At 39.1% G+C, this 26,721-nt stretch overlaps 1 protein-coding gene across 4 annotated transcripts in view; it reads right to left on the bottom strand.

The window, feature by feature from the left end:
* Window positions 1-23,813: 23,813 nt before the first annotated feature.
* TMPO (thymopoietin) overlaps window positions 23,814-26,721 on the bottom strand; it is a 38,127-nt gene continuing 35,219 nt past the window's right edge. For all 4 annotated transcript variants that reach the window (XM_072773205.1, XM_072773209.1, XM_072773206.1 and 1 more), the window contains one exon: window positions 23,814-26,028. In XM_072773205.1, the coding sequence (XP_072629306.1) occupies window positions 25,743-26,028 (286 nt within the window). In that variant the 3' untranslated portion in view covers window positions 23,814-25,742. The remainder of the gene's footprint in view (window positions 26,029-26,721) is intronic.

Genomic DNA, 26,721 nt, shown 5'->3' with positions numbered 1-26,721 from the left:
CATTCTCTGTATGTTCATGGAGCCCAGGATTACTTGTCCTGTGTTCTGGTACCTGAACAATAGTATTCATTCCAATACCGCTGCTGTCTTTTTTTTTTTTTTTTTTAAAGACTTTTATTTGAGTGAGAGGGAGCGAGGGAGCCCAAGCAGGGGAGAGGAGGGCAAGGGGATGGGGCGGGGGAAGAGGGAGAAGCAGACTCCCCGTGGAACCCGCTGAGCCACCCAGGCATCCCCACTGCTGTCTTCCAAACAAATTGCACCCCACCTGAATTGTCTCGACATACCACTGCTTTCGTAATTTTCATACTGTGAACAAATCTTCTGAGTTATGCCAACAAGCTGCAGTCTTAAACATTAAGAACTTTTTTTTTTTTTAAGGTTTTTGTTTATTTGACAGAGAGCAGGAGTAGAGGGAGGGAGAAGCAGGCTGCCCACGGAGCAGGGAGCCTGGTGGGGACTGGATTCCAGGACCGTATGCTCTTCACTCAGTTTCTCCAGTTGTCAAAATTTTACTGGATGCACATATATAATATGCTTAAATGTATAGCTATATAGATTATGAATACATACGTAAATAAATATACATGTAATCCCTGTATGCACATGCAAAGACATATTTTTCCTGAACCAATTGAGAGTTAAATACGTGATGCCTCATTACTCCTAAATACTTCAGTATGGCTGAGTGAAGTAAGTCAGTAGGAGAAGGACAAACATTATATGTTCTCATTCATTTGGGGAATATAAACAATAGTGAAAGGGAATATAAGGAAAGGGAGAAGAAATGTGTGTGAAATATCAGAAAGGGAGACAGAACGTAAAGACTCCTAACTCTGGGAAACAAACTAGGGGTGGTAGAAGGGGAGGAAGGCGGGGGGTGGGAGTGAATGGGTGACGCACTGGGGGTTATTCTGTATGTTGGTAAATTAAACACCAATAATAAAAAATAAATTCAAAAAATATATATTATTGTTTATTAAAGAATGAAAGTTATCAACATTCTCTTCAATTTTAAAATATAATCTACATTGTTTTATGTGCACTGCTTTGCACATAGTATTAGGTGCTCATAAATATTTTTTAAAAGAATAAATGCTATTTATCTTAAGCCATATCATAATTTCACTCTGCTTTGAAACTCTTATGCATTTCATATGTGTAAAATTATTTTTGTCTGCACGCTCACTTTTCCTGTTAAAATAAATGATTTCTTAGTTTCAAAAAAAAAAATACTTCAGTATGTATTTCCTAAAAGACAAAGCAAAGCCGTCAAAATCAGGATAGGAACATTGCTAGGATACTACCGTCCAATCCATAGGTCCTATATCCAAATTTCCCAATAATACCATTTATAGTTTATAAAAAAAATCAAAACAAACAAAAAAATATTTTCCCTTCTAGTCCAGTATCTGGTCCAAGAGGGTGTTCCATGTAATTCTCAGGTCTCTTTTTTAAATTTCTTCCACGTGGAACAGGCTTTCTACCTATCTTTGTCATTCAGGACCAGGAATTTTCGAAGAGTATAAGACACTTCGGAGTACAAGATGGGCAATTTGGACTTCTCGGGTGTTTTCTCATAATTAGATGTACAGTATGCATTTAGGGCAGGACTACCATAGAGGAGACCCTTTGTTTTTTCCAGCTTATCATACCAGAAGGCTCATAATGTTGATTTGTTCTGTTACTGGTGAGGTGAATTTCTAAAAATATTTTATTTATTCTTGGACACGTGGATAGCTCAGTTAAGCAAGCTAAGGTCATGGTCTTGGGGTTGTAGGATGGAGCCTTGCCTCAGGGTCTGTGCTCAGCAGGGCGTCTGCTGGAGAGGCTCTCTCTTCTCCCCCTGCCCCTCCCCCCATTCTCTCCTTCTGTCTCTCTAAAATAAATAAATAAATCTTTTTTTAAAGAAAAGATTTGATTATTTGAGTAATCTCTAAACCCAACATGAGGCTTGAACTCACAACCCTGAGATTAAGAGTTGCATGCTCTACCAAGGAAGCCAGCCAGGTGCTCCTGGTGAGGTAAATTTTGATTCACCTGATCAAGGTGGTGTTTGCCTAGTTTTTTCATTGTAAAGATACTATTTTTATCTGTAACTAGTAAGTAATTCGCATTTATCACTGATTGTTGCCTGAATTGATTATTATTGGGATAATTGCCAAACGGTAGTTTTTCTAACTCTATCAGACCTACATTTATTATCCTACAGTAAGGAAGTGCTTTACTTTCTCTTCATTCATTTAGCTCATTTAGTTCATTCTGCATTTATTTATATCAGTATCAACTAATGGATTTCTATTTTATTGATGAGTTATTATCTAATACAAACATTCTTTCTTTTCTTGCTTATATTAACACAGATTTGGCCAGTAGAAACCTCTTTGAATGGATCTTGTGTTCTTCTGATAAGTCCCCATCAGTTTTTGAGCACTTTATTACATTCTGGTACAGCAGATGTTCCAGACTTATTTACTTATTTATTAATTTTATTTTTAAGTTTTTATTTAAATTCCAGTAGGTTAAAATATAGTTTTGAGGTGTACAATAGATGACTCAACATTTCCACACAACACTTGGTGCTCATCACAATTAGGACATACCTTAATCCCCATCACCTATTTCACCCATCCTCCCATCCAGCCTCCCCCCAGACTTATCTACTTGTTCTCCCCTAGCTCTGGAATCAGCCATTTCTCCCAAGAGCTCTGGTTCTCTTTAGGGGAGAAGAGCATTTGCTCTGAGAGCAAAATGTGCTTATTGCTCTAGGGTATTTATTACTGCTTCTAGGCTTTCTCAGCATATATACATATACACACATACACTATCTATCATCTATCTATCTATCTATCTATCTATCTATCTATCTATCCATCCATCCATCCATCCATCCATCCATCTATCTCTTCTTTTAAAACCATGAGTTCTGGGATCCCTGGGTGGCTCAGCGGTTGAGCGTCTGCCTTTGGCTCAGGGCATGATCCTGGGATCCTGGGATCAAGTCCCACATCAGGGTCCCTGCTTAGAGCCTGCTTCTCCCTCTGCCTGTGTCTCTCATGAAGAAATAAATAAAATCTTAAAACAAAAAAACAAAAACAAAAAAACATGAGTTCCACTAATACCTCCAATTCCAAATCAGAATATCACAGGATTCATTCTACCCTTTTTTCCTTTCCACATTTGTGACTCCTTTCTCTGAGAGATAAAATTGGTTTTCATTATCTTCAACATATTGCTCCTTACGTGTTCATTCCCCCTGTGTGAAACAACTTCCCAGTCTTGCCAGCTGCCTCCTTGGCATCAACCTTACAGATCCTACAGGCCCTGGCTACCTGAAGTGATGAAAAAACAAACCCCAATAAATCAGAGAAGAGAAACCAATCAATATTTTTTTACAGAAAAGAGAAGGGAAGGAGAAGAGAAAGAGGAATCAAAAGCACCTCTGGCTATTTCAATTTAGCAGATTAACCCCACGTCTTATCAGTACAACACAATCAAAGTCCACTTCTTGATCCTATAAAGTCTAGTGCCGATCAGATGGTCCTAGAGAGTTCTCCTCCCAGGGGTGACTCAGGGATCAAAGCTGATTTCACCATACGGCCTGCCATCTCAACACATGATCACTCTAGGTCTGGCCAAAGGGGAAGAGATAGAACAAGAAAGGGCACACCCACATTCACCTGCCTCAGAGTGAAGGCGACACATCCCTTCTGCTCATGCTTCTTGAGTGGGAATTAATCTCATGACACCCTTCAGGTGCATAGGACTGAGGAAAGGAGAGGAGCATATGGATATTGAGGGACCAGAAACAGTCACATTTACCCACTGTAGATATTTTTGAATAGATTGTTTAAGTTTAGATGACAGCATAGCTTCCTGATGAACATTCTTGGAGGTTGACCAGGAAACAATGAGTAAAACTATTACGTATAGCCCTTAGATAAACCCTGATAAAATGCAGCAATCACCTATAAAAAAATGATGAGATATTGGATTAGTTTATTTAAAGCCATTTTTTTTCTAGCAAGAGTTAGTAATTAGTAGGATCACGTTTCTAGAAGGGCTAATTGTAGCCTAAAGGCCAATATATTTCTTCTTAGTGGCCCTTGGGATTATTGGGAAGTGTTCATTTAAAAACTGCAGTATAAGGTAGAGCCCTGCGCTTCCTCCTTTAATTATAATAATTTTTTAAAAATTTGAAATAATTTCAAACTTAAAAGATGTAAGAATAAAGAATTGTCATACATACTCAACCAGATTTACCAGTTTTTTTAACATTTTGCTGCAACCACTTTGTTACTTTTTAATCTATCCACCCATCTATTGCTGCATCTGTCCATCCATTCATCTATCATTTGAACCATTTGAGAGTAAGTTGCAGACTTACTTTTACCCCTAAATACCTTAGAATGTATTTCTTTTTTTTTTTAAGATTTTATTTATTTATGAGAGAGAGAGAGAGAGAGAGAGAGAGAGGCAGGCTCCATGAATCCATGCAGGGAGCCCGATGCGGGACTCGATCCCAGGACTCCAGGATCATGCCCTGGGCCAAAGGCAGGTGCTCAATTGCTGAGCCACCCAGGCGTCCCTAGAATGTATTTCTTAAGAACAAAGGTACTACCTTCCATGAGCACAGTTCAATGATCAAAATCAGGAAATTTAACATTGATCATTGAATTTATGATCCACATTCAAAATTTACCAGTGATCCTGATCCTATCTTTATAGCAATACCTTTTCTCAGGCTTTTCTCTATTCCAGGATGACATGTGTGTAGTGGTCAGGTCTCTCTGGTTCCCTTTGCTCTATAAGCTTTCATCTTTCTCAGTCTTCATGCCATTGACATTTTTGCAGAGTTACAGGCCAGCTATTTTGTAAAATGTCCCATAGTCTGGGTTTGTCCAATGTTTCCTCATGATTAGACTGAAGCTGTGCATTGAGGGAAAGAGGACTAGGTAAGTGATATGTGCTTCTCCATGCCTCCCTTGGGAGGCATTTTTTAAAATATTTTATTTATTTATTCATGAGAGACACACAGAGAGAAAGAGGCAGAGACACAGGCAGAGGGAGAAGCAGGCTCCATGCAGGGAGCCCGACGTGGGACTCAGAGACACAGGCAGAGGGAGAAGCAGGCCCCATGCAGGGAGCCCGACGTGGGACTCTATCCGGGGTCTTCAGGATCCCACCCTGGGCCGAAGGCGGCGCTAAACCGCTGAGCCACCCGGGCTGCCCCACATCTTTACTTTCCGATGCAAGATATTCCTGGCTCACTTGTTCTTTCATTATTCTGGTCCTGGAATTAGTCATTTCTCCTTGAATCCTACTTATTTTGGGCATTCTGAACTGCAAGAGCTGAATTAGTCCCATTTGCTAAGGCTGAGAAAGCATTTACCTCCTTTATATTATAAGTTCATATGAGGGTCTCTTTGGCTCATCAGTGGATTCTTAGCACCTAGAGTGCCAGCTGAGCATATAAAAAGTGTTCCAGGGGCACCTGGGACTCAGTCGGTTAAGCATTTCGTTTGGCTCAGGTCATGATCCCAGGGTCCTGGGAAAGATCCCCACATGGGGCACGGTGCTCCGTGAGGAGCCTGCTTCTCCTTCACCCTCTGTAGCTCTCCCTGCTTGTGTTCTTTTTTTTTTTTTTAATTTTTTAAAATTATTTATTTATTTATGATAGTCACACAGAGAGAGAGAGAGAGGCAGAGACACAGGCAGAGGGAGAAGCAGGCTCCATGCACCGGGAGCCCGATGTGGGACTCGATCCTGGGTCTCCAGGATCGCGCCCTGGGCCAAAGGCAGGCGCCAAACCGCTGTGCCACCCAGGGATCCCCCTGCTTGTGTTCTCTCTCTCTCTCTCAAAATAAATAGGTAAAATCTTAAAAAATAAAAAAAAATAATAAAATAAATTTTAAATTAAAAGTGTTCCATAAATATTTCCTGAACAGTTTATATGTTGCCAAGACTGTCTTGAGAAACCTGTTAGAAATATGGTTTCAATTTTAAGTTCAAGGATCACTATGGAGTAGTTACATTCTTTGCATTCATTTGTTGTGGAGATAACAAATGTCATGCTATAGATTCATTTTTTTTGTTAAAGATTTTATTTATTCATTCATGAGACACACACAGGCAGAGGGAGAAGCAGGCCCCCTGCAGGGAGCCCAAGGTGAGACTTGATCCCAGGCCTCCAGGACCACGCCCTGGGCTGAACGCTGCGCTAAACCACTGAGCCACCCGGGCTGCCCTACAGATTCATATTTTAAAATAGACTGCGTGTCCTACCATTTACCTTGATACATATATTTTTAAGATTTTATTCATTTGAGAGAGACAGAGATAGTGAGAGAGCACGAGCAGGGAGACGGAGAAACAGGCTCCCTGCTGAACAAGGAGCTGAATGTGGGGCTCGATTCCAGGACTCCAGGATCATGACCTGAGCTAAAGGCAGACACTTAACCGACTGAGCCACTCAGGTGCCCCTACCTTGATGTTTTTATATTATACTATAATTTTTTAGAAGCCAGCAGTTTAATCTACAAAAAATTTTCACTGTCCCTTTTTCAAGACTGTCCTGCTTTTAGGATTTTCTAGGTAGCTAGGAGTGATTTCAGTAAATGTCCTTCCTTTTACCAAGAGTGAAGCAGTATGGACATTCTGAGGTGTCGAGGCGCCTGGGGAGCTCAGTTGGTTGAATGTCCGACTCTTGATTTTGGCTCTGATCATGATCTCAGGCTCTTGAGGTCAAGCCCGTCATTGGACTCCATGCTGCGAGAGGAGCCTGCTTGGGATTCTTTCTCTCCTTCTGGCCCTACTACCCCCTCCCCCTGCCATATGTGCTCACTCTTTCTAAAAAAAAGACTGAGGTGTTCATTCAAAATTAATGGTTGAGGGGATCCCTGGGTGGCTCAGCAGTTTAGCGCCTGCCTTTGGCCCAGGGCGTGATCCTGGAGTCCCGGGATCGAGTCCCACATCGGGCTCCCGGCGTGGAGCCTGCTTCTCCCTCCTCCTGTGTGTGTCTCTGCCTCTCTTTCTATCATAAATAAATAAATCTTTAAAAAAAAAAACAACCAAACAAACAAAATGAATGGTTAAATATTTTGATTGTTTTCCTGGCTAAACTGAAATTACAGTCATTCTATCAGGAAAAAAGAAAAAAGAAACACTAGTTCTTTTAACAGAATGTTTAATCTGGGAGTTGGGTGCACAGGTGCTGGAGAACTGAAGGGGCACAGAAGGAACACTGAAGTCACACAGAATAACTAGGGGAAGCAACTACTACCCCTAGTGCTGGGGGGAGCACAGGGAAGGGGGTGGCATTATTAGAACTCAGCTCCTAGGAGGAGGGGCCTTCTGGGCCTCAGAGCCAAACCTCTGAGAAGCCACTGTGTGGCTGCTGCTGGCTGTCTGAGGGAACTCAACAAGGCTGGTTCTGGAAATGCTAGGAAATAACAGTTGCTGTCAGAGCGAAGGAGTGAAGATGCAAAGGATTCCACTGTGTTCTGGCACTCCCTCCCTATCGGTGAAACCTAAAGGAGTTTTCCGCTTGTCTCAGCCCTAGTACCATAGAGTACAGAGAAATGGATTTGGAGCCAAAAGACAATCTCTTAATAACCAGCAATGCAATTCTAGAAGCTCTGTGTTTATTTTTTTTTTAAGATTTTATTTATTTATCCATGACAGACACAGAGAGATGCAAAGAGAGAGGCAGAGACACAGGCAGAGGGAGAAGCAGGCTCCATGCAGGGAGCCTGACGTGGGACTAGATTCTGGGTCTCCAGGATCACGCCCTGGGCTAAAGGCGGCACCAAGCCGCTGAGCCATCTGGGCTGCCCGAAGCTCTGTTTTTAAAAGCAGTCTACTATACTGACATACTTAGACTCTGAAGTACTATGCTCTAGACAGCACATTTGAATGTATACTTGATGGAATATATATATGTGTGTATATATAGAGTGTGGAGACCCGGGATCGAATCCCACGTCGGGCTCCCGGTGCATGGAGCCTGCTTCTCCCTCTGCCTGTGTCTCTGCCTCTCTCTCTCTCTCTGTGACTATCATAAATAAAAATTTAAAAAAAATTAAAAAAAATCTTATTTATTTATTCATGAGAGACACACAGAGAGGCAGAGACACAAGCAGAGGGAGAAGCAGGCTCCCTCAGGGGAGCCCGGGGCAGGACTCATCCCAGGATCCCAGGATCGCAACCTGAGCTGAAGGCAGGTGCTCAACCCCTGAGCCACCCAGGTACTCCCTTTTTCATCTTTTTTTGTTTGTCTGTTTGTTTAGGGAGGGAGAGGGAATTGGAGCAACAGAGAGAGAATCCTAAGCAGGCTCAAGGTCCAGTGCAGAGCCCAGTGCAGGACTTGGTCACATGACCCTGAGATCATGACCTGAGCCGACATCAAGAGTGGGACGGCTAACCAACCGAGCCACCCAGGCACCCCTCAATTTGATGTATCTTTAAACTCAATTCTTCGTGTTCAATGTTTGTTAGTTACATCAAGATTTATATGGTTAGGGGCACCCGGGTGGCTCAGTCAGTTAAGTGTCTGCCTTTGGCTCAGGTCATGATGCTACTAGGGCCCTGGGATGGAGCCCCGAGTGAGGCTCCCTGCTCATCAGGGAGTCTGTTTCTCCCTCCGCCCCTTCCCTCCTTGTGCTCTGTTGTGCTCTCTATCTCTCAAATAAATAAATACAATCTTTAAAAGAATAAATCTTTTAAAAGAAGATTCATATAATTAGGAAAAAATATTAAAATATAAAGCTGTCTTACTGTGAAGGAAATACAAAGAATCTGAATAACTCAGGTTACAAATTTGAAACAGGGAATTCTGATCTCTTATCTGAGAAACAAATCACAAAGTTAGTGACTATAGTTTGATCTTTTCTTGACAGAAACCTAATAAACTTGGGAGATTTTCTTTTTAAGCCACTGAAAGATTAGAGATGAAAATTGGGAGGGGACAACAAAGAAGTTGTTATATACAAGTCAATTGACAGCTAAAAGGAGGGACAAATAATAATAAAGGGAAGAACTGGAATATAAAATACATGCAACTAAAAATATACAGCTGGCTCCAGTCTCACTTAAGATTAAATGACTTTGCCTGGCACATGGTTAAGTATACAGTTGACTCTTGGACAAGGTTGGGGTTGGGAATGTTGACCTCCTCCCTCCATAATTGAAAATATGAGCATAACATTCAATTCTCCAAAAACTTAACTACTAATAGCCAACTGTTGATCCAGAAGCCTTACCAATAACAAAGGGTCTTTTATCACATATTTCATATATGTATTATATTCTTACAATAAAATAAGCTAGAGAAAAAATGTTAAAATTTTAAAGTGGGGCGTCTGGATGGCTCAGTTGGTTAAATGCCCAACTCTTGATTTCGGCTGAGGCCATGATCTCAAGGTCATGAGATTGAGCCCTACATTGGGCTCTGTGCTGGGCAAGAAGCCTGCTTAAGAGTCTCTCTGCCTTTCTCTATGCCTCTCCCTTTCCGCACTGCTCACACTATTGCTCTCAAAAAAAAAAAAAAAAAAAAAAAAAAGGAAAAGAAATGAAAGTAAATTGTAAGGAAGAGAAAGTATATTTACAGTACTCTATTTATAAAAAAAAAAAAAATCCTGCAAGTAGACCTGTACATTTCAAACTTGTGTTGTTCAAGGGTAAATTCTATTTTTGCTTATCTCATGGACACACTCCTAAAAGGGGGTGCAGAGAGAGAGAGGGAGAATACCTTAGCTATCAAGACATATTGTCCTGACAATGTCCATTTATCAGAAATCACAAATGTGGGTACCCTTTGGCTCAGTCATCACACTTCTAGGAACATACCTCACACAACCCATGTGCAAAACAATGTGTGTACAAGATTAATTATTAATTATTATTATTAATTGTAACTTAAAACTACAACAGATTGGAAACAATGCTGTAAAGTCTACCAATAGGGTAAATAAGTTATGGTACAGCCAAACATGGAATATTATGGAAGTATAGGTGGACAGATAGATGGATGGACAGATAGATGGATAGACGGATGGATGAATGGATAGATGGATGGATAGATTAATGGATAGATATATAGAACTGGAAACTTTTGTATTGATGTAGGATTTACTATATACACATCAATGCTATAAATGGTTCCTGCTGTAATAAAAGAATTGTGTCGTCAGTGGAGAATAAATTAACCTAAGCTGATTTAAAAACCTTGATAATCGGGGGATCCCTGGGTGGCTCAGTGGTTAGCCCCTGCCCTCGGCCCAGGGTGTCATCCTGGAGGCTGAGTCCCACATCTGGCTTCCTGCATGGAGCCCGCTTCTCCCTCTGCCTGTGTCTCTGCCTCTCTCTCTATATAGATCTCTCATGAATAAATAAATATAATCTTAAAAAAACAAACTTGATAATCAAGTTATATTCTATTGGAAATTATAAGTCAAAATTAAAGCTGCTCATTTCCTATTTACTGACTTTCTATTACTCTAGTTTTATGCTCATTTTAATGTAATGACATGAACATAATGATTGGAGTCTAATAGCTTATTTCTTTTTACAGTAGACTCTATGCCCCACTAGTCACCATTTCTGAAATCCTTAAGTAAACAGCCTAAACAAAGGTCTACTTATTAATCCTTAGATTACGGTGTAAAATGTGGTATTGTTTGGAGTTCTCACCAAACATTATTTAGTATGATAAAAAGATCCAAACAACTCCAAAATGACTCATTTACAAAAACAAAACAAACCCATAAAATGACTATTTACGGAGAATGCCATATAACTCTTTCCTGTCATGCTGATTTGGAAAGTCTTAAGAAAAGTGTCCCCAGTAATAGCAATGATACCTGAGAAACAAACACCTTAGTGTTATGTCACCAAGCCAATGTAACTGAACAAACCTCCCTTGAAGCCCTTCTGGCTCCTTCACTGAAGGAAAAATTGGACTTACTCCATTATCTGATTATGACAGCCCTCATTTTTTAAAAATTTTTATTTATTTATGATGGTCACAGAGAGAGAGAGAGAGAGAGAGAGAGAGAGAGGCAGAGACATAGGCAGAGGGAGAAGCAGGCTCCATGCACCAGGAGCCCGACGTGGGATTTGATCCCGGGTCTCCAGGATCGCGCCCTGAGCCAAAGGCAGGCGCCAAACTGCTGCGCCACCCAGGGATCCCCAGCCCTCATTTTATTAATCAAACCAAGTCCTCCCTTCACGAAGGAATTGAATCTGAATGTTTGGGGTTACCTGGTTGTGCCTGGTCTGACATTCCTTTGTTGTTATCACAAGTAAAAACATAAACCCTATAGTCAGTTCTGGGCTTTCACGACTTCAGTCTTGATGAGTAGCTGTGTGGCCTCCTGAAAATTACTTAATCCATTTGCACTTTAGTTTTCTCAGTGGCAAAATGAGGACTTACTCTGCTTCCTATAGATGAGCAAGTACTGATGAGAGTAAGCATTCTTGTTTACTACCTGAAATAGCCATTTGGCAACTATTTTTTAAAGTCCTATTATTTTCTTTACTGTTACATGTAATATATTTCTGTAGGTTTTTGATAGTTAACCTTTATCAGTTAAGGGCCTTCCTTTCCATTGCTCTATTGCTAAATTTTTGTTTGTTCGTTTAAATAATGAGTGGGCCCTGAATTTTCTGGATCGGTTGTCCTGCATCTTTTAAGATGATTACATAGTTGAGATCATAAGGAGCAACATGTTTAAAAAGACTCAGGATTAGGAGTCTGTGATTTATGGACCGTAACAAAAATAACTCGCAGAATCTGATGAAGTTTGAAAACATAGTATTGTCATTTGGAACTAAAACAAACATGGCACAATTCACACAAAATAACTGAGAATATTTAAGTAACATATTCTACATTTGCCCCATTCATTTTACTTAGGACACAGCTGACTTTTTTTTTTAGAATTCTTAACTGTGGTAAAAAATGAACATAGTATTTGACGTCTTAGCCATTTTTTAAGTATACAGTTTAGTATAGTTATATAGTTTAGTATTTAAGTATACTCAAATTGTTGTGCAATGTATCTTCAAAACTGTTTCATCTTGCAAAGCTCTATTCCTATTGTAATTCCTCTTACCTACTCTCCCAAACAGCCTCTGGCAACCACCATTCCCCTTTGTCTATGAACTTGGCTACTTCAGGAACCTCGTATAAGTGGAATCACAGTATTTGTCTTTCTGTGACTGGCTTATTTCACTTTGCACAATTGTGCAAGCAACACCCATGTAACATGGGACATGATTCCTGGACTTTTCAAGGTGGAATAGTATTCCATTGTATGAACATCACATTTTGTTTATCTATTATTCATCTGTCAGTGGACATTTGGGTTGCTTCTTCCGCAAGGCTGCTGTGAATGATGCTGTTATGAACGTGGGTGTGCAAATTTCTTTTCAAGATCCTGTTTTCAATCCTTTTCAGTAATATTCCCAAAGGTGGCTAGATCATTAACTCTAATTTTATGAGGAATGTCCACATGGTTCCATAGTGACTGTACTATTTCACATTCCTATCAACAGTACACATGGATCCCAACTTCTCCAAATCCTCACCAACACTTATTACATACTGGCTTAATTTTATCAAGTTTTAAATTTTAATCCCAATATAGTTAGCATACAGTGCTGTATTTGTTTCAGGTGTGCAATATAGTGATTCAATGATTCTATACATTACTCAGTGCTCATCAGGACACGTGTGCTCTGTAATCCCATCCCTGTGCTCACATCCCTTCCTGTAACCATCAGTTTCTTCTCTATAGTTAAGACTGTTTCTTGAATTCCACGAGTGAAATTATGCATTTGATTATTTCACTCAGCATTATATTCTAGAGCCGTCCATATCCTTGCAAATGGCAAAATCTCAGTCTTTTATGGCTGAGTAATAATCCATTGTGTGTACACACATCTTCTTTATCCTCTTGTTTTTTTTTTTTTTTAAAGATTTTATTTATTTATTCATAGAGACAGAGAGAGAGGCAGAGACACAGGCAGAAGGAGAAGCAGGCATCATACAGAGAGCCTGACGTGGGACTCGATCCAGGGTCTCCAGGATCACACCCTGGGCTGCAGGCGGCGCTAAACCGCTGCGCCACTGGGGCTGCCCTTCTTTATCCTCTTGTTAGTGAGTCGACAGTTGGGTTGCTTCCATATCTTGGCTATTGTAAATAATGTTGCTATATACATAGGGGTGCATATAGCCTTTCAAATTGGTGTTTCCGTATTCTTTGGGTAAATAGCCAATAGTGTGATACTAGATCATGTGATAGTTCTCTTTTTACATTTTTGAGGAACCTCCACAGTGTCTTCCACAGTGGCTGCACCAGTTTGTCTTCCCAGCAATCATGCGGGAGGGCTCCCTTTCTCTGCATCCGCATCAACACTTGTTTTACATAGTGCGTTTTTTTGATAGTGGTCATCCTGATGTGTGTGAGCAGTTATCTCATTAGACTTGCATCTCTGTACTGAGTAGTGACATTGAGCATCTCTTCACATGCTTCCTGGCTGTTTGTATATCTTTTTTGGAGAACTATCCAAAGTTCTTTGCTCATAATTGGGCTACTTGGGGTTTTTTGTTATTGCTGTTGAGTTGTAGTTTTTAAAAAAATATATTTTAGATACTAACTTATTAGATGTATGATTTGCAAATATTTCCTTCCATTCTGTAGGTTGATTGTATCCTTTGGTGCATAGAAGTTTTAATCTCATTTGCATATTTTTGTTGCCTATGGTTTTGGTGTAATTTTCAAGAAATTATTGCCAAATCCAGTATCATGAAGTATTATTCCTATGTTCTCTTCTAGGATTTTCATTTTATTATTTATTTATTTATTTATTCATTCATTCATTCATTCATTCATTCAAGACAGAGAGAGGCAGAGAAGCAGGCTCCCAGTACCTTCGCCTCCTGGTGTTAATTTGTGGATGCTACACTTTATGACAAAAGGACTTTGAAGATGCACTTATTAAACTAGGGAGATTATCCTCAATTATCCAAATGGGCCTACTCTCATCACATGAAACCTTAAAAGCAGAACAAGGCAGAAACTAAAAATGTGAGGACTCATTAGCTTTTGCTGGGTTGAAGATAGAGAGGGGCCAGGTTCAAGTATAAGAAATTGGATTCTGGGGGCAGCCCCGGTGGCTCAGCGGTTTAGCATTGCCTTCAGCCCAGGGTGTGATCCTGGAGGCCTAGGATCCAGTCCCACGTCAGGCTCCCTGCATGGAGCCTGCTTCTCCCTCTGCCTGTGTCTCTGCCTCTCATGAATATATAAATAAAATCTTAAAAAAGAAAGAAAAGAAGTTAGATTCTGTCCCAGTTGAAGGCATGTGAATGTGGATTCTTCTCTAGAGCCTCTCCTACTGAATCCTTGATTTTGGTGTTCTGAGACTGTAAGCAGAGAACTCAGCTGGGCCATGCTACACCCAGACTTCTGACTCATGGAAACTGTTAAATAATAAATTTTTTTTTTTTTAAATCTCTACATCCAGGGGAACCCCTGGGTGGCTCAGTGGTTGGGCGTCTGCCTTCAGCTCAGGTCATGATCCTGAGGCTCAGCAGGAGTCTGCTGCTGCTTCTCCCTCTTTGACTCCCCCTCCTCCCACTTGTATTTTCTCAAATAAAATCTTAGAAAAAGATCTTTCCATTTTCTTCTAGAAGCTCAACTTACTTTTATTTATTTTTTAAAATTTTATTTATTCATAAGAGACACAGAGAGAAGGCAGAGACATAGGCAGAGGGAGCAGCAGACTCCTGCAGGAACCCAATGTGGGACTTGATCCCGGAACTCCAGGATCACACCCTGAACCAAAGGCAGATGCTCAACCACTGAGCCACCCAGGCGTCCCTAGAAGCTCAACTTAGGTCAATGATCCACCTCAAATCAATTTTCTGTTCATAGTAGGAGTCAGGGGTTAATTTTTTCCTATGTAGAGATCTTATTTCTCTGCCCCCTCCTTTTTTTTTTAACTTGGCAGTGCTTAGTTTGTATTTACTGAAAAAGCATAATGGGGGTGTAGGATCAGCCAACTGAAGTTCAGAAACAAAAATACACTGTGTACCTGGGTATTTGTGAACATTTACAACTGCTCTAACAGAAGTGTTCAAAAGGTATTGTGATGTGCTGAACACAATACCATGTGGTTCTGCTGATGCTTGGGTGATAACATTTTTTTCTGTATCTCAAATTCCCCTGGGAAACTTTCTTCTAGGGAATTTTTTTTTTTATTTTTTTTTTTGGTAGTTGACAATGTTACATTAGTTTTCAGGTATACAATCCAAGTCTACATGTGTGCTAGGCTAGCTCAAGTGTAGCTACCATATGTCATCATACAATACTATCACAATATCACCAACTATATTCCCTATATCTTTAAAAACATCCTTTCATGGATAGAACCGCATGAACAAATTATGAAGTGACTCCTATTTCTGTGTTAATTGCTATAACTGTATTATAGCCTAATTCTCATGTTACTCTTTCAGTTACCTAGTTAGTAACTTTAATAATTTTTTTAAAAAGTAGTTTCTATCCCCAATGTGGGGCTCAAATTCACAACCCCAAAAGAGTCACACACTCTACCCAATGAGCCAGCCAGGCACCCCCAATTAATAATTCTTTAAATTAGGGCCCCTGGGTGGCTCAGTCAGTAAAGTGTCTGCCTTTGGCTCATGGTTTCTCTCTCTCTCTCTCTCTCTCTCTCTCTCAAAAGAATCTTTAAAAAAATTCTTTACTAAATTTTTTGTTCATGTAACTGGTGTCATTACTGCCTCCTGATTAGAATTAGAATCCAGTACACTGACAAAGGGCTAGTATCCAGAACATTTAAGAACCAGAAATCAATACGAAAGTTGTCACTGGTACATTAGCAGACCCTACGACCAACAGAAATACACACATATATAACCACCAAAGGACACAAAGAAAGTTTCATAGCATTTTTTGTTAATAGCCAAAACCTTGGAACAACCCAAATGCCCATTAAAAGTCAACTGGGTGGAAGGCCTGGATGGTTGAGCCATTTGCCTTCAGCTCAGGGTGTGACCCCAGAGTCTCGGGATCAAGTCCCACATCGGGCTCCCTGCATGGAGCCTGCTTCTCCCTCTGCCTATGTCTGTGCTTCTCTCTCTCTCTGTGTCTCTCATGAATAAATAAATAAAATCTTAAAAAAAAAAAAAAGTCAAGAGGGTAAGAGTCGGGATCCCTGGGTGGCTCAGTGATTTAGCGCCTGCCCTCTCAGGGCAGAATCCTGGAGTCCTGGGATTGAGTCCCACATCGGACTTCCTGCATGGAGCCTGCTTCTTCCTCTGCCTCTCTATGTATCTCTCATGAATAAATAAATAGAATCTTTAAAAAAGGAAAAAGTGGGTAAGAGTCAAATGGGTCAGTTAAGCATCAGGTTTTTTATTTCAGTTCAGGTAATCATCTCAGGGTCGTGAGATTCAGCCCCACATAGGGCTCCACACCAGGCATGGAGCCTGCCTAAGATTCTCTCTCTCCCTTTGCTGTCCTGCACCCTCACTCGCATTCTCACTCTGTAAATAAAAATTCAAAAAGTTAAATGGATAAATTATACTATATCTATGTAATGAAATACAACATAGCTATGACAACAATCTACCATTGCAATTATATGGACTAATCTCACAATGTTAAGTGAAAACCACATAAAGGAGTACATAAAATGTATGACTTTATTTACAAAGCAACAAAAGAAAAAAACAATCCATGCAGTGGTTACTCTAGGTGAGGAATTCCTGAGGGGTAGACACAAGAAGGGAGAGGAGTCTGGGGGATTGGAAATACTGTTTCTCGAACTGTGTGGGGGTGTATGGCCTCATTTTAGGCAAAAACCAAAATCCTCAACATATTGCCAACTTTCAAACCACTGCCCTATATTCTTGGAGCTGTCTACACTTCTGCCCCTGCCCTAACACTGAAATTCTCACGAATTTTCACTGATGGTAAACTTAGAATTCATTCCTCTGCCCACATTTATTCAGCAGAACTATGGACCACTCCTCCTAAAACGCTCTCTTCAGTGACTGCATTCTCCTGGCCTACATCTAGTCCTTACATAGAAAATTCACCCTTAGCTCTTTCCCAGTTCCAAATTTGTGGACGGTATTATGTATTTCCATCCCTTTGAATTTACAGATTTCTTAGGACTCCAGATTATTCCCAGTTTCTCTCTTAAGCTTCAGATCCTGCCTGCCAACAGATGATCTCCATTTGGAATTTATTCACATGATATCTGGTGCTTACTAGGTGCCAAGTATTGTATTAGGGGCTAGAATTTCTCATAGGGAAATCAAATTCAATGTATTAAAACCCAAAGTCTATCTTCCTTTCCCCATAGTCTTCCTTTAAAAAAAAAAATTATTCATGAGACACACACACACACACAGAGACAGAGACACAGGCAGAGGGAGAAGCAGGCTCCACACAAGGAGCCCGATGCGGGAGTCAAATCCCGGGACTCCAGGATCACACCCTGGGGCCGAAGGCAGGTGCTAAACGGCTGAGCCACCCCGAGGATCCTCTCCCACAGTCTTCCTTTAGAATTTTTTCAGTGACTGGCACCACCTTCCACCAGGTCAACCAAGTAAAAGATTTCTAGGTAATTTTTTAGTTAATCTTTCTCTGACCATCTTATTAACCAAGTGTGTTGAATTTACCTCTGAAAAATAAGTCTACTTATCTCCCCAGTCTCATTGCTATTCATTCTTATTTAATTCTATAATCAATTTTTGGGATGATGAACAGATGAAAGTGAGGAAAGAAACGAATTCCAAAGCAATATTTAACATTGTTTCCAAGTGGTATAGCTTGGCTAAATTATTCACAGAACCCATTAGTTCGAGACAGCTATGGTAGCCAAGCTACAACATCCTGGTACTCGGGGGATCCCTGGGTGGCTCAGCGGTTTCGCGCCTGCCTTTGGCCCAGGGCGCGATCCTGGAGTCCCGGGATCAAGTTCCACATCGGGCTCCCGGCATGGAGCCCGTTTCTCCCTCTGCCTGTGTCTCTGCCTCTCTCTCTCTCTATCATAAATAAATAAAAATAAATCTTAAAAAAAAAAAAAAAAAAACATCCTGGTACTCAATTCTTGGCAGTACCTTCTGCATTTTCAGTTAGCTGTAAGACCAAGAGAATATACAGCAACAGTGATGATGTGTCATTTCCAAGATTAGATTATATAAATGCTATAGTTTGAATCACGGGTACAGGGGATCCCTGGGTGGCTCAGTGGTTTGGCGCCTGCCTTCGGCCCAGGGCGCAATCCTGGAGTCGCAGGATCGAGTCCCACGTCAGGCTCCCTGCATGGAGCCTGCTTCTCCCTCTGCCTGTGTCTCCACCTCTCTGTGTCTATCATGAATGAATGAATAAATAAATAAATAAATAAATAAATAAATAAATAAATAAATAAATAAATAAATAAATATTAAAAAAAAAAAAAAGAATCACGGGTACACTTTCCCTCTTGGATTGCTTTGGGAGAAGCTAGCTGTCACGTCATGAGGGGACTCAGATAACCTAAGGTCTTTCCCCAGCAGTTGGAGGAACTTGAGTAAGAAACCTCAAAGGCCTACAACTATCCTATGAGCTTGAATAAGATTCTGCCCTAGTCAAGCTTTTAGATGATACTGCAGCCCTAACAGTTTAACTACAGTCACGAGATCTTAGTCATAATCCTACAGCCAAGTCACTCCCTGATTTATGATCCATAGACACGGCAATAATTAAGTTGCTAAATCTTGAGGTTACGTACCAACAGAGAACTTATTTTCTTTAATTAAACCATAGCTGTGATAAAACTATAATTTCTGTTGCTAAGACAAATTAAACAGGTACATTTTATACTGTTTCACAAATTCAAATTATGTTATCACCACAAGATAAATATGTTGAATTTTCCACTACAAAATCCATAGTGATCTAGTACATTAGTGCTCGATTAGTATTGTATATTCATAATTTATTCCCAACAAGCTCTGACAAATTTTTGGTTGACTTAGAAGGGTTAAACATTATTAATTGGCCACAATAAGGTAAAGAAAATCGGCAACAGTATTTAAACTGCAGGTAAACCTACACTGCTGTTAGTTAATTAAACATATATATTTTTTTCTTTTAAAAAATCACTTCTTGGGACACCTGGGTGGCTCAGGGCACAATCCCGGCCAGTCTGGGGATGAGTCCCACAACAGGCTCCCCACAGGAAGCCTACTTCTCCCTCTAGGTCTCTCTCTGTGGGTCTCTCATGAAAAAATAAAGTCTTTAAAAGAATGCCCAAGTCAAGTTCAAAGATTTTTTTTTTTTTTAGATTTTAAGATTTTTTTTTTTTAAGATTTTATTTATTGAGATTCCTGGGTGGCTCAGCCTGCCTGCCTTTGGCCCAGGGCGTGATCCTGGAGTCCTGGATAGAAGCATGGGGCCTGCTTCTCCCTCTACCTGTGTCTGTGCCTCTCTCTCTCTCTGTCAGAGAAAAGTAAATAGATAGATAGATAGATAGATAGATAGATATAGATAAAAAAAGATTTTATTTATTTATTCACAAGAGACACACAGAGAGAGAGAGAGAGAGAGAGAGAGAGGCAGAGACACAGGCAGAGGGAGAAGCAGGCTCCACGCAGGGAGCCCAATGCGGGACTTGACCCCAGGACCACACCCTGGGCCAAAGGCAGGCGCTAAACATCTGAGCCACCCAGGGAGCCTCAAAGATATTCCTAAAACTGCATCCTCTATTGCCAAAAATTGTACTTGGCACAGAGGCATCAAATAAATATTTGCTCAAGTGGACAGTAAAATTTTATAAGCAATCAATTTCAAAATACTGTGATTATGGCATAAATGCCATCAAATGTCAGCTAAACTAATGATTCTATACCAGAACACAATAGAATCAACCTGCTGGAGTTGCCCTGCACTCAAAATTCAGGGTCTCCTCTACTTCCTTCCCAAGTCTTTGGTAGGAGGATGGTATATAAATTCTGAAAAGCACTCAGTGACTGCTAATTCAAGGTGACAGGCTGGCCACATAGTCTCTTCCTGTTGAGGCTCTATTATTACTGAAAAGGGAGACTGATCAGACAATCCCAGGACCCTGGAATCATGACTTGGGCTGAAGGCAGACATTTATCCAACTGAGCACCCAGGCACTCCTGAGAAGGGAATTTATTTTATTTTTTAAAAAGATTTTTATTTATTTATTAATGAAAGACAGAGAGAGACAGAGAGAGGCAGACAGGCAGAGGGAGAAGCAGGCTCCATGCAGGGAGCCCGACATGGGACTTGATCCCGGGTCTCCAGAATCACACCCTGGGCCAAAGGTGGCACCAATCCGCTGAGCCACCCAGGCTGCCCCTGAGAAGGGAATTTAAACATGTTTACCACAATGACAGAATGAAAAAGAAGTGAGATGTCAAAGACAATGCATTTCAAAAAAACAGTATAAAGATGGAAAACATTAATAGAAAATCTTCAACAAAAAAAGATAAGAAAATGCAATGTGAAAAAGAGTCTTTTCAACAAATGCTGCTGGGAAAACTGGGCAACTAGCTACATACAAAATAATAAAACTGGATCATTTTCTTACAATGTACCTAAATGCATTAGGACCTAAATGTATGTGAGACCTCAAACCATAAATATCCTAGAAGAGAACACAGGCAAAAATTTCTGACATCAGCCATAGCAACATTTTTCCTAGATATGTCTCCTGAGGCAGGAGAAACAAAAGCAAAAATAAACTGTTGGAAGTATATTAAAAAAAAACAAAAACAAAAAAAACAACCAACCTTCTGCACAGCAAAGAAAATAATCAACAAAACTAAAAGACAACTTACTGAATGGGTGAAGATATTTACAAATGATATGTCCAATAAAGGGTTAGTATCCAAAATATATAAAGAACTTATGCAACTAACCACCACCACCACCAAAAAAAAAAAAAAAAAAAAAAAAAATTTCCAAAACAGTATAGAGATCCTCCCAAAAATTAAAAATAGAACTACACTATGATCCAGTAATTCCATTACTGGGTATTTACCCAAAGAATAAGAAAACACTAATTTGAAAGCATATATGCACCCCTACGCATAATATTCCATTGGGTATATGTATATACCACATCTTTATCTGTTCATCTATGGACACTTAGATTGCTTCCATAATTTGACTATTGTAAGGAATGCTGCAATATTATTGTTATAGTAAAGAGTTAAATCTTGCTATTTGCAAAAAATATGGATGGATCTAGAGTATAATGCTAAAGGAAGTAAGTAAATGAAAGACAAGTACCACATGGGGGTGCGTGGGTGGCTCAGTCAATTAGATGTCTGACTCTTGATCTCAGCTCAGGCTCTGGTCTTGATCTCATGGTTGTGAGTTTGAGACCAATATTAAGGCTCCATGCTGGGTGTGGAGCCTATTAAAAACAAAAAGACAAAAAAAAGAAAAATACAAATCCATAGGACTTCATTCATATGTGGAATTTAAGGGAAAAAAACCCCAAAAGTGAACAAAGAAACAACAAACCAAAAAACAGAATCAACTATAGAGAACAAACTGATGGTTCCCAGAGGGGAGGTGGGTGAGGGATGGGTGAAATACATGAAGGGGATGAAGAGAGTACCTTTGTTTTGTTTTTTAAGATTTTTATTTATTTGACAGAGTGAGCACACAAGTAGGAGGAGTGGCAGGTAGGAGGGAGATGCAGGTTCCCCGCTGAGCAGAGTCCAACTCTGCTGGATCCCGGGACCCTGGGGAGCACGATCTGAGCAGAAGGCAGATGCTTAACTCATTGAGCCACCCAGGTGCCACAAAAGCACACCTAGCTTAATGAACACCGAGTAATGTGTAGAATTGTTGAATCACTATATTGTATACCTGAAATTAATAGAATACTGTATGTTACTACACTGGAATTTAAAAAAAAATAGAAAATGAAACTTAGAAAAAAATAGGGTATATAAATTTAATATAAAACAGAAAATAACATTTAGGGATGCCTGGGTGGCTCAGTGGTTGAGTGTCTGCCTTTGCCTTGGCGTGATGCTGGGGTCCTGGGATCGAGTCCCACATTGGGCTTCCTACATGAAGCCTGCTTCTCCCTCTGCCTATGTCTCTGCCTCTCTTCATGAATAAATAAAATCCAAACAAACAAAAAACCCACAAAAAATCAATTAAAAAAATAACATATTTAAATAAATTAATCATTTTAAATTTAAGAAAAAAGTGATAGTATTTATGCAATTAAAAGTTGTATATAATTCATGATAGGATAGGTAATACTGATCAATGTATTTTAATGTACTATGATTATGATGCCCAAAAATAGCTTTCAGTAAAATCTGGACTTTGAAAAGAGATCCCATTATTTATGAAAGAATGGCCTTTAGTATAAACAATATTACACCCTAATTACGTGGTAAGTTGCTATAGCAGCAATCATATTACAATAAATGTATCAAAGTGGGACACCTGGGTGGCTCGGTGGTTGGGCACCTGCCTTCGGCTCAGGTGTGATCCCAGGATCAAGTCCCTACATCGGGCTCCCTGCTTCTCTCTGCCTCTCTCTCTCAGTTTGTGTCTTTCATGAATAAATAAATAAATCTTAAAAAAATAAATATATCAAAGTAACACACATTAAATTTATATAATGTATTACGTCAAATATATATATACATAAAAGAAACTTAAATGGCGACAGAGAAAGATGAAAACTAGAAGCGGATTTTAAGTTTGGAACTTAGAGGCACCAAAACTGTAGAAGGAGCAAGGCTGAATAAGAAAATGGGTACAGAGTATATATGTGGGGTTAGTCTTTCATGTCCCTTCTGCTGTATCGTATGTAAAGAGACCCATCATTTCCCAGCTGTGCAAACTTCAACAAGTCTCTTAACCCCTCTGAGCATTAATTTCCTTTTTGTAATGAGACATTAAGAAAATACTTTCTTGGGACGCCTGGGTGGCTCAGTGGTTGAGCATCTCCCTTCAGCTCAGGGCATGATCCTGGGATCTGGGATCGAGTCCCACATCGGGCTCCTTGCAGGAAGCCTGCTTCTCCCTCTGCCTGTGTCTCTGCCTCTCTTTCTCTCTCTGTGTCTCTATGAATAAATAAATAAAATCTTAAAAAAAAAAAAACTTTCTTCACAGGATTATCACAAGGATTAAGTCAGTCAATACATGCCAAGCACATAAAACAGTAGATAGATATCTAGCACAGGGTAAGCATGCAATAAGCATGGTAAGCCTTTGATGCTATATGCTTTCTAATTAATTATAGGATATATATTACTTTAAGAACCACAAATTTAAATAAACTCACCTTTGGGAGACGCATGAATGATGGACAGAGAAAAACACTTCCATCTTATGAACACAGCTCCATTATTAATATACCTTGGCAACATCTTTGCTTAATCTCAAAGCAAGACCAACAATGAGTATCAGAGAGAAGTACTAAGACAGTAAAACTGGGGTGAAAAAAGGAAAGGGAGACTGAAAAAAGTATATTATATTGTACTCTATTACTTTACTGTAGAGTGGGAGAGGTACCTTTGAAAGCTTCCCTCTATCATTGTGAGTATAATGGCTATCCACCACTTATCCGTGAACAAATGAGGAGCTGATTATGAAATGATTATAAGCAAAATATAAAAGAGTAGACTGAAATGAGAACTAAAATTCAACAATCTATAAAACTCACATAAGAAACATTATCAGGTATCTTAATAGTTTGTACTATATGAAAAGCATTTATTACAATGACAAAACTAGAGGTTAATTATTTTTTATTATTGAATTATATTGTAAAGTCTACATCTACAATTTAATCAGGAAGAAATGCTTTGCATTTACATCAAGGACACATTTATTCTAGTGGAATAAAACAGACACAGACAAAAGACCAAGTATACGTTAAAAGAAAAAAAAAAACAAACTACATGTTTTACCTGGTCCTTCTTTTACTATTTTGGACCATACCTTTCTATTAGAAAATTGATCTTACATACATATAAGTTCGATTTATCTTCCCATATTTTTAAACATTAAATGCAGCTTCTCACAATTTCTAATCAAAAAGGGAAGCAAAGTTTAGAAACAAGAAAAAAGTAGACTGCTATTACTGTACTGCAGAAAAGATGAGTAAAATGTGCCCCCTCTGTGGCTCATTTCAAAGAAACACTTTTACTCAGAGAGGCAAGCATTTCTGATGTAGGAGTAAGTTCCCCACTCCTCCATGGGACCAGACCTACAAATTTCTCATCAATTGCAAAGTTAAGTGAAAAATGTCTACAAAATAATTCAAAGCCAAACACCAGAATACAGCTAATGAAATAAAAATTGTGTGGTTGGTCTAAATATACATATTAAGCTTTTGCTTTTTTAAAAGTATCTTTTTATTTCAGATGATATTTAAAATAACTTATACTTTTAGTGTGCTTTATGGTCAATCACTGTAAAGTTTAAATTCAAATGAGTAAGTTTAAATTTTTGTTTTACTTGATTCTACTGAAATTTCAATTACCTACTACTTTACTTAACCAAGTTATACATGAGGTAAGTTTTAACTAAAAAATAAAATAAATCAACCACAAAGATAAGTTAACCATTTCAAGAGTATATAAAAATCATAATGCCCACTTCATATTCAGAGATTATAAATTTATGTATTAACTACTTTGTATCTAAGAAAAGTTTACTATGTAATTTTAAGTAAACACTTTTTGGACTTTTAAATCAAATTCTGTTGAAAAATATAGGGGAAAAAAATAGCAAATTTTGTTTTTGGTAACAAGACAATGTAATAATGAATCCAAATGGAACCTCAGACCAGTATTTAAAGTTTCTAACTTCTAAACAGACACACACTTATATCTAAAAAATATTTTGGTAGCAAACTGGATTAACAGAATAAATGTTTTGTTGTAAATAAAAAGTACAAGTTTCCAATTACAGCCTTATAGCTAGCTAAACGTTTTAAAAACATGTACAGCTAGCTAACAATTCTCTAAAACATGTATATGTTGCACTAAAGATCCCTGCTAAAATATCAACAGCATTTAAATGGGTCTTACTGAAGTAGGACATTCATGATGCTAGAAATCTTTTAAAAAGTGAGTACAATAGGACTACAATAATATTACTATTAATAAAAGTTACAGAAGAGATTATTGCTGTATGTTCCCCCATAAACACATCAAACCTGTGGCAGTTACAAAAAGTACAACCCAAGTTACTTGTTTTCTTACCAATTTCATGTTTCACGTATCTCTAAAGTTTTTATACAGCAGAGAATAATACTTAAAATCTTTTCTGTAAGAATTCAAAGTATTTAAATGTGTAGCTTCACATTATACTACCATATTTTGCCCTTCTTGTTTCCCAAATACACAAAAACAATATACATTTTTCTCAAAAGTGAAATAAGATGTCCACATTAAAAAAATAAAGCCTACAAAAATGTTCCAGAGCTAAAAAAGATTATTCATATGGCACGAAGTGATCTCCTACTCGTCCAAAGTCCAAAACATTTAAATGAAGTCCATTTATATATCCTGTTTGCTTTTCAATGAAATCTACATTTATTGAGGTGAAATCACATTATTTTTAGTTCTCAAGTCAACAAGTGTACACAAATTTTCTTTATACAGTTATTAGAAAAAATAGGAGACCAAATTGAGTGTGCCAAAGAGATATCATTCAGATGGATTTACCAGAGTCATTAGAAAGAAAACTACTGAACGGATTTCCTTGGTTGGTTTCCATAGCTTGATAGACCAAAAACAAAAAAATGGCCACAACAACAAACAGCAAAATTTTTATCCACATGGGAATGGAGCGTCCTTTTTTTGTCTTTTCTGACTTGACATCTGCCAAGGGAACATACTTAGGAATATATTTAGTTGAAAAAGATTCTTCCATCCTGAAATCACTGAGTTCTAATGGCCGGCCTGCAGCCCCTTTGATTGGTCTGCGGCAACTAGCACTGTTGGGAGTGAAAGCAGGAAGAAAAAAAGTAAATTTAGATAAAAGTCATGATTTCAATATAAAATATAAAATGTTATTACCACTCCTAATTTCAAACACATTCTTTGAAATAATAATAGAAAACTGTCACATGTAAATAATGAGGTCAGTCAGCCTATTTAAAATCTCTATACATTTTTCATTTAAAATGTTGGATGCGGGGCAGCCCCGGTGGCGCAGTGGTTTGGTGCCGCCTGCAGCCCGAGGTGTGATCCTGGAGACCCGGGATCAAGTCCCACATCGGGCTTCCTGCATGGAGCCTGCTTCTCCCTCTGCCTGTGTCTTTGCCTCTCTCTCGCTCTCTCTGAATGAATAAATAAATAAATCTTTAAAAAAAAAAAATGTTGGATGCTGGGATCCCTGGGTGGCGCAGCGGTTTAGCGCCTGCCTTTGGCCCAGGGCGCGATCCTGGAGACCCAGGATTGAATCCCACGTCGGGCTCCCGGTGCATGGAGCCTGCTTCTCCCTCTGCCTATGTTTCTGCCTCTCTCTCTCTCTGTGTGACTATCATAAATAAATAAAAATAAAAATAAAAATAAAAATAAAAATAAAAATAAAAATAAAAATAAGTAAATAAATAAATAAAATGTTGGATGCTCATTCTACTAGAAAATAAGACTCAGAACACTAATAGTCACTAAACTTGTCTTCT

Source organism: Canis lupus, chromosome 13 (assembly GCF_048164855.1).
Source record: "Canis lupus baileyi chromosome 13, mCanLup2.hap1, whole genome shotgun sequence".
Taxonomy (NCBI): Eukaryota; Metazoa; Chordata; class Mammalia; order Carnivora; family Canidae; genus Canis; species Canis lupus.
Note: the sequence above shows the minus strand (reverse complement) of the source record. Positions and strands in the feature narration are given on the sequence as shown.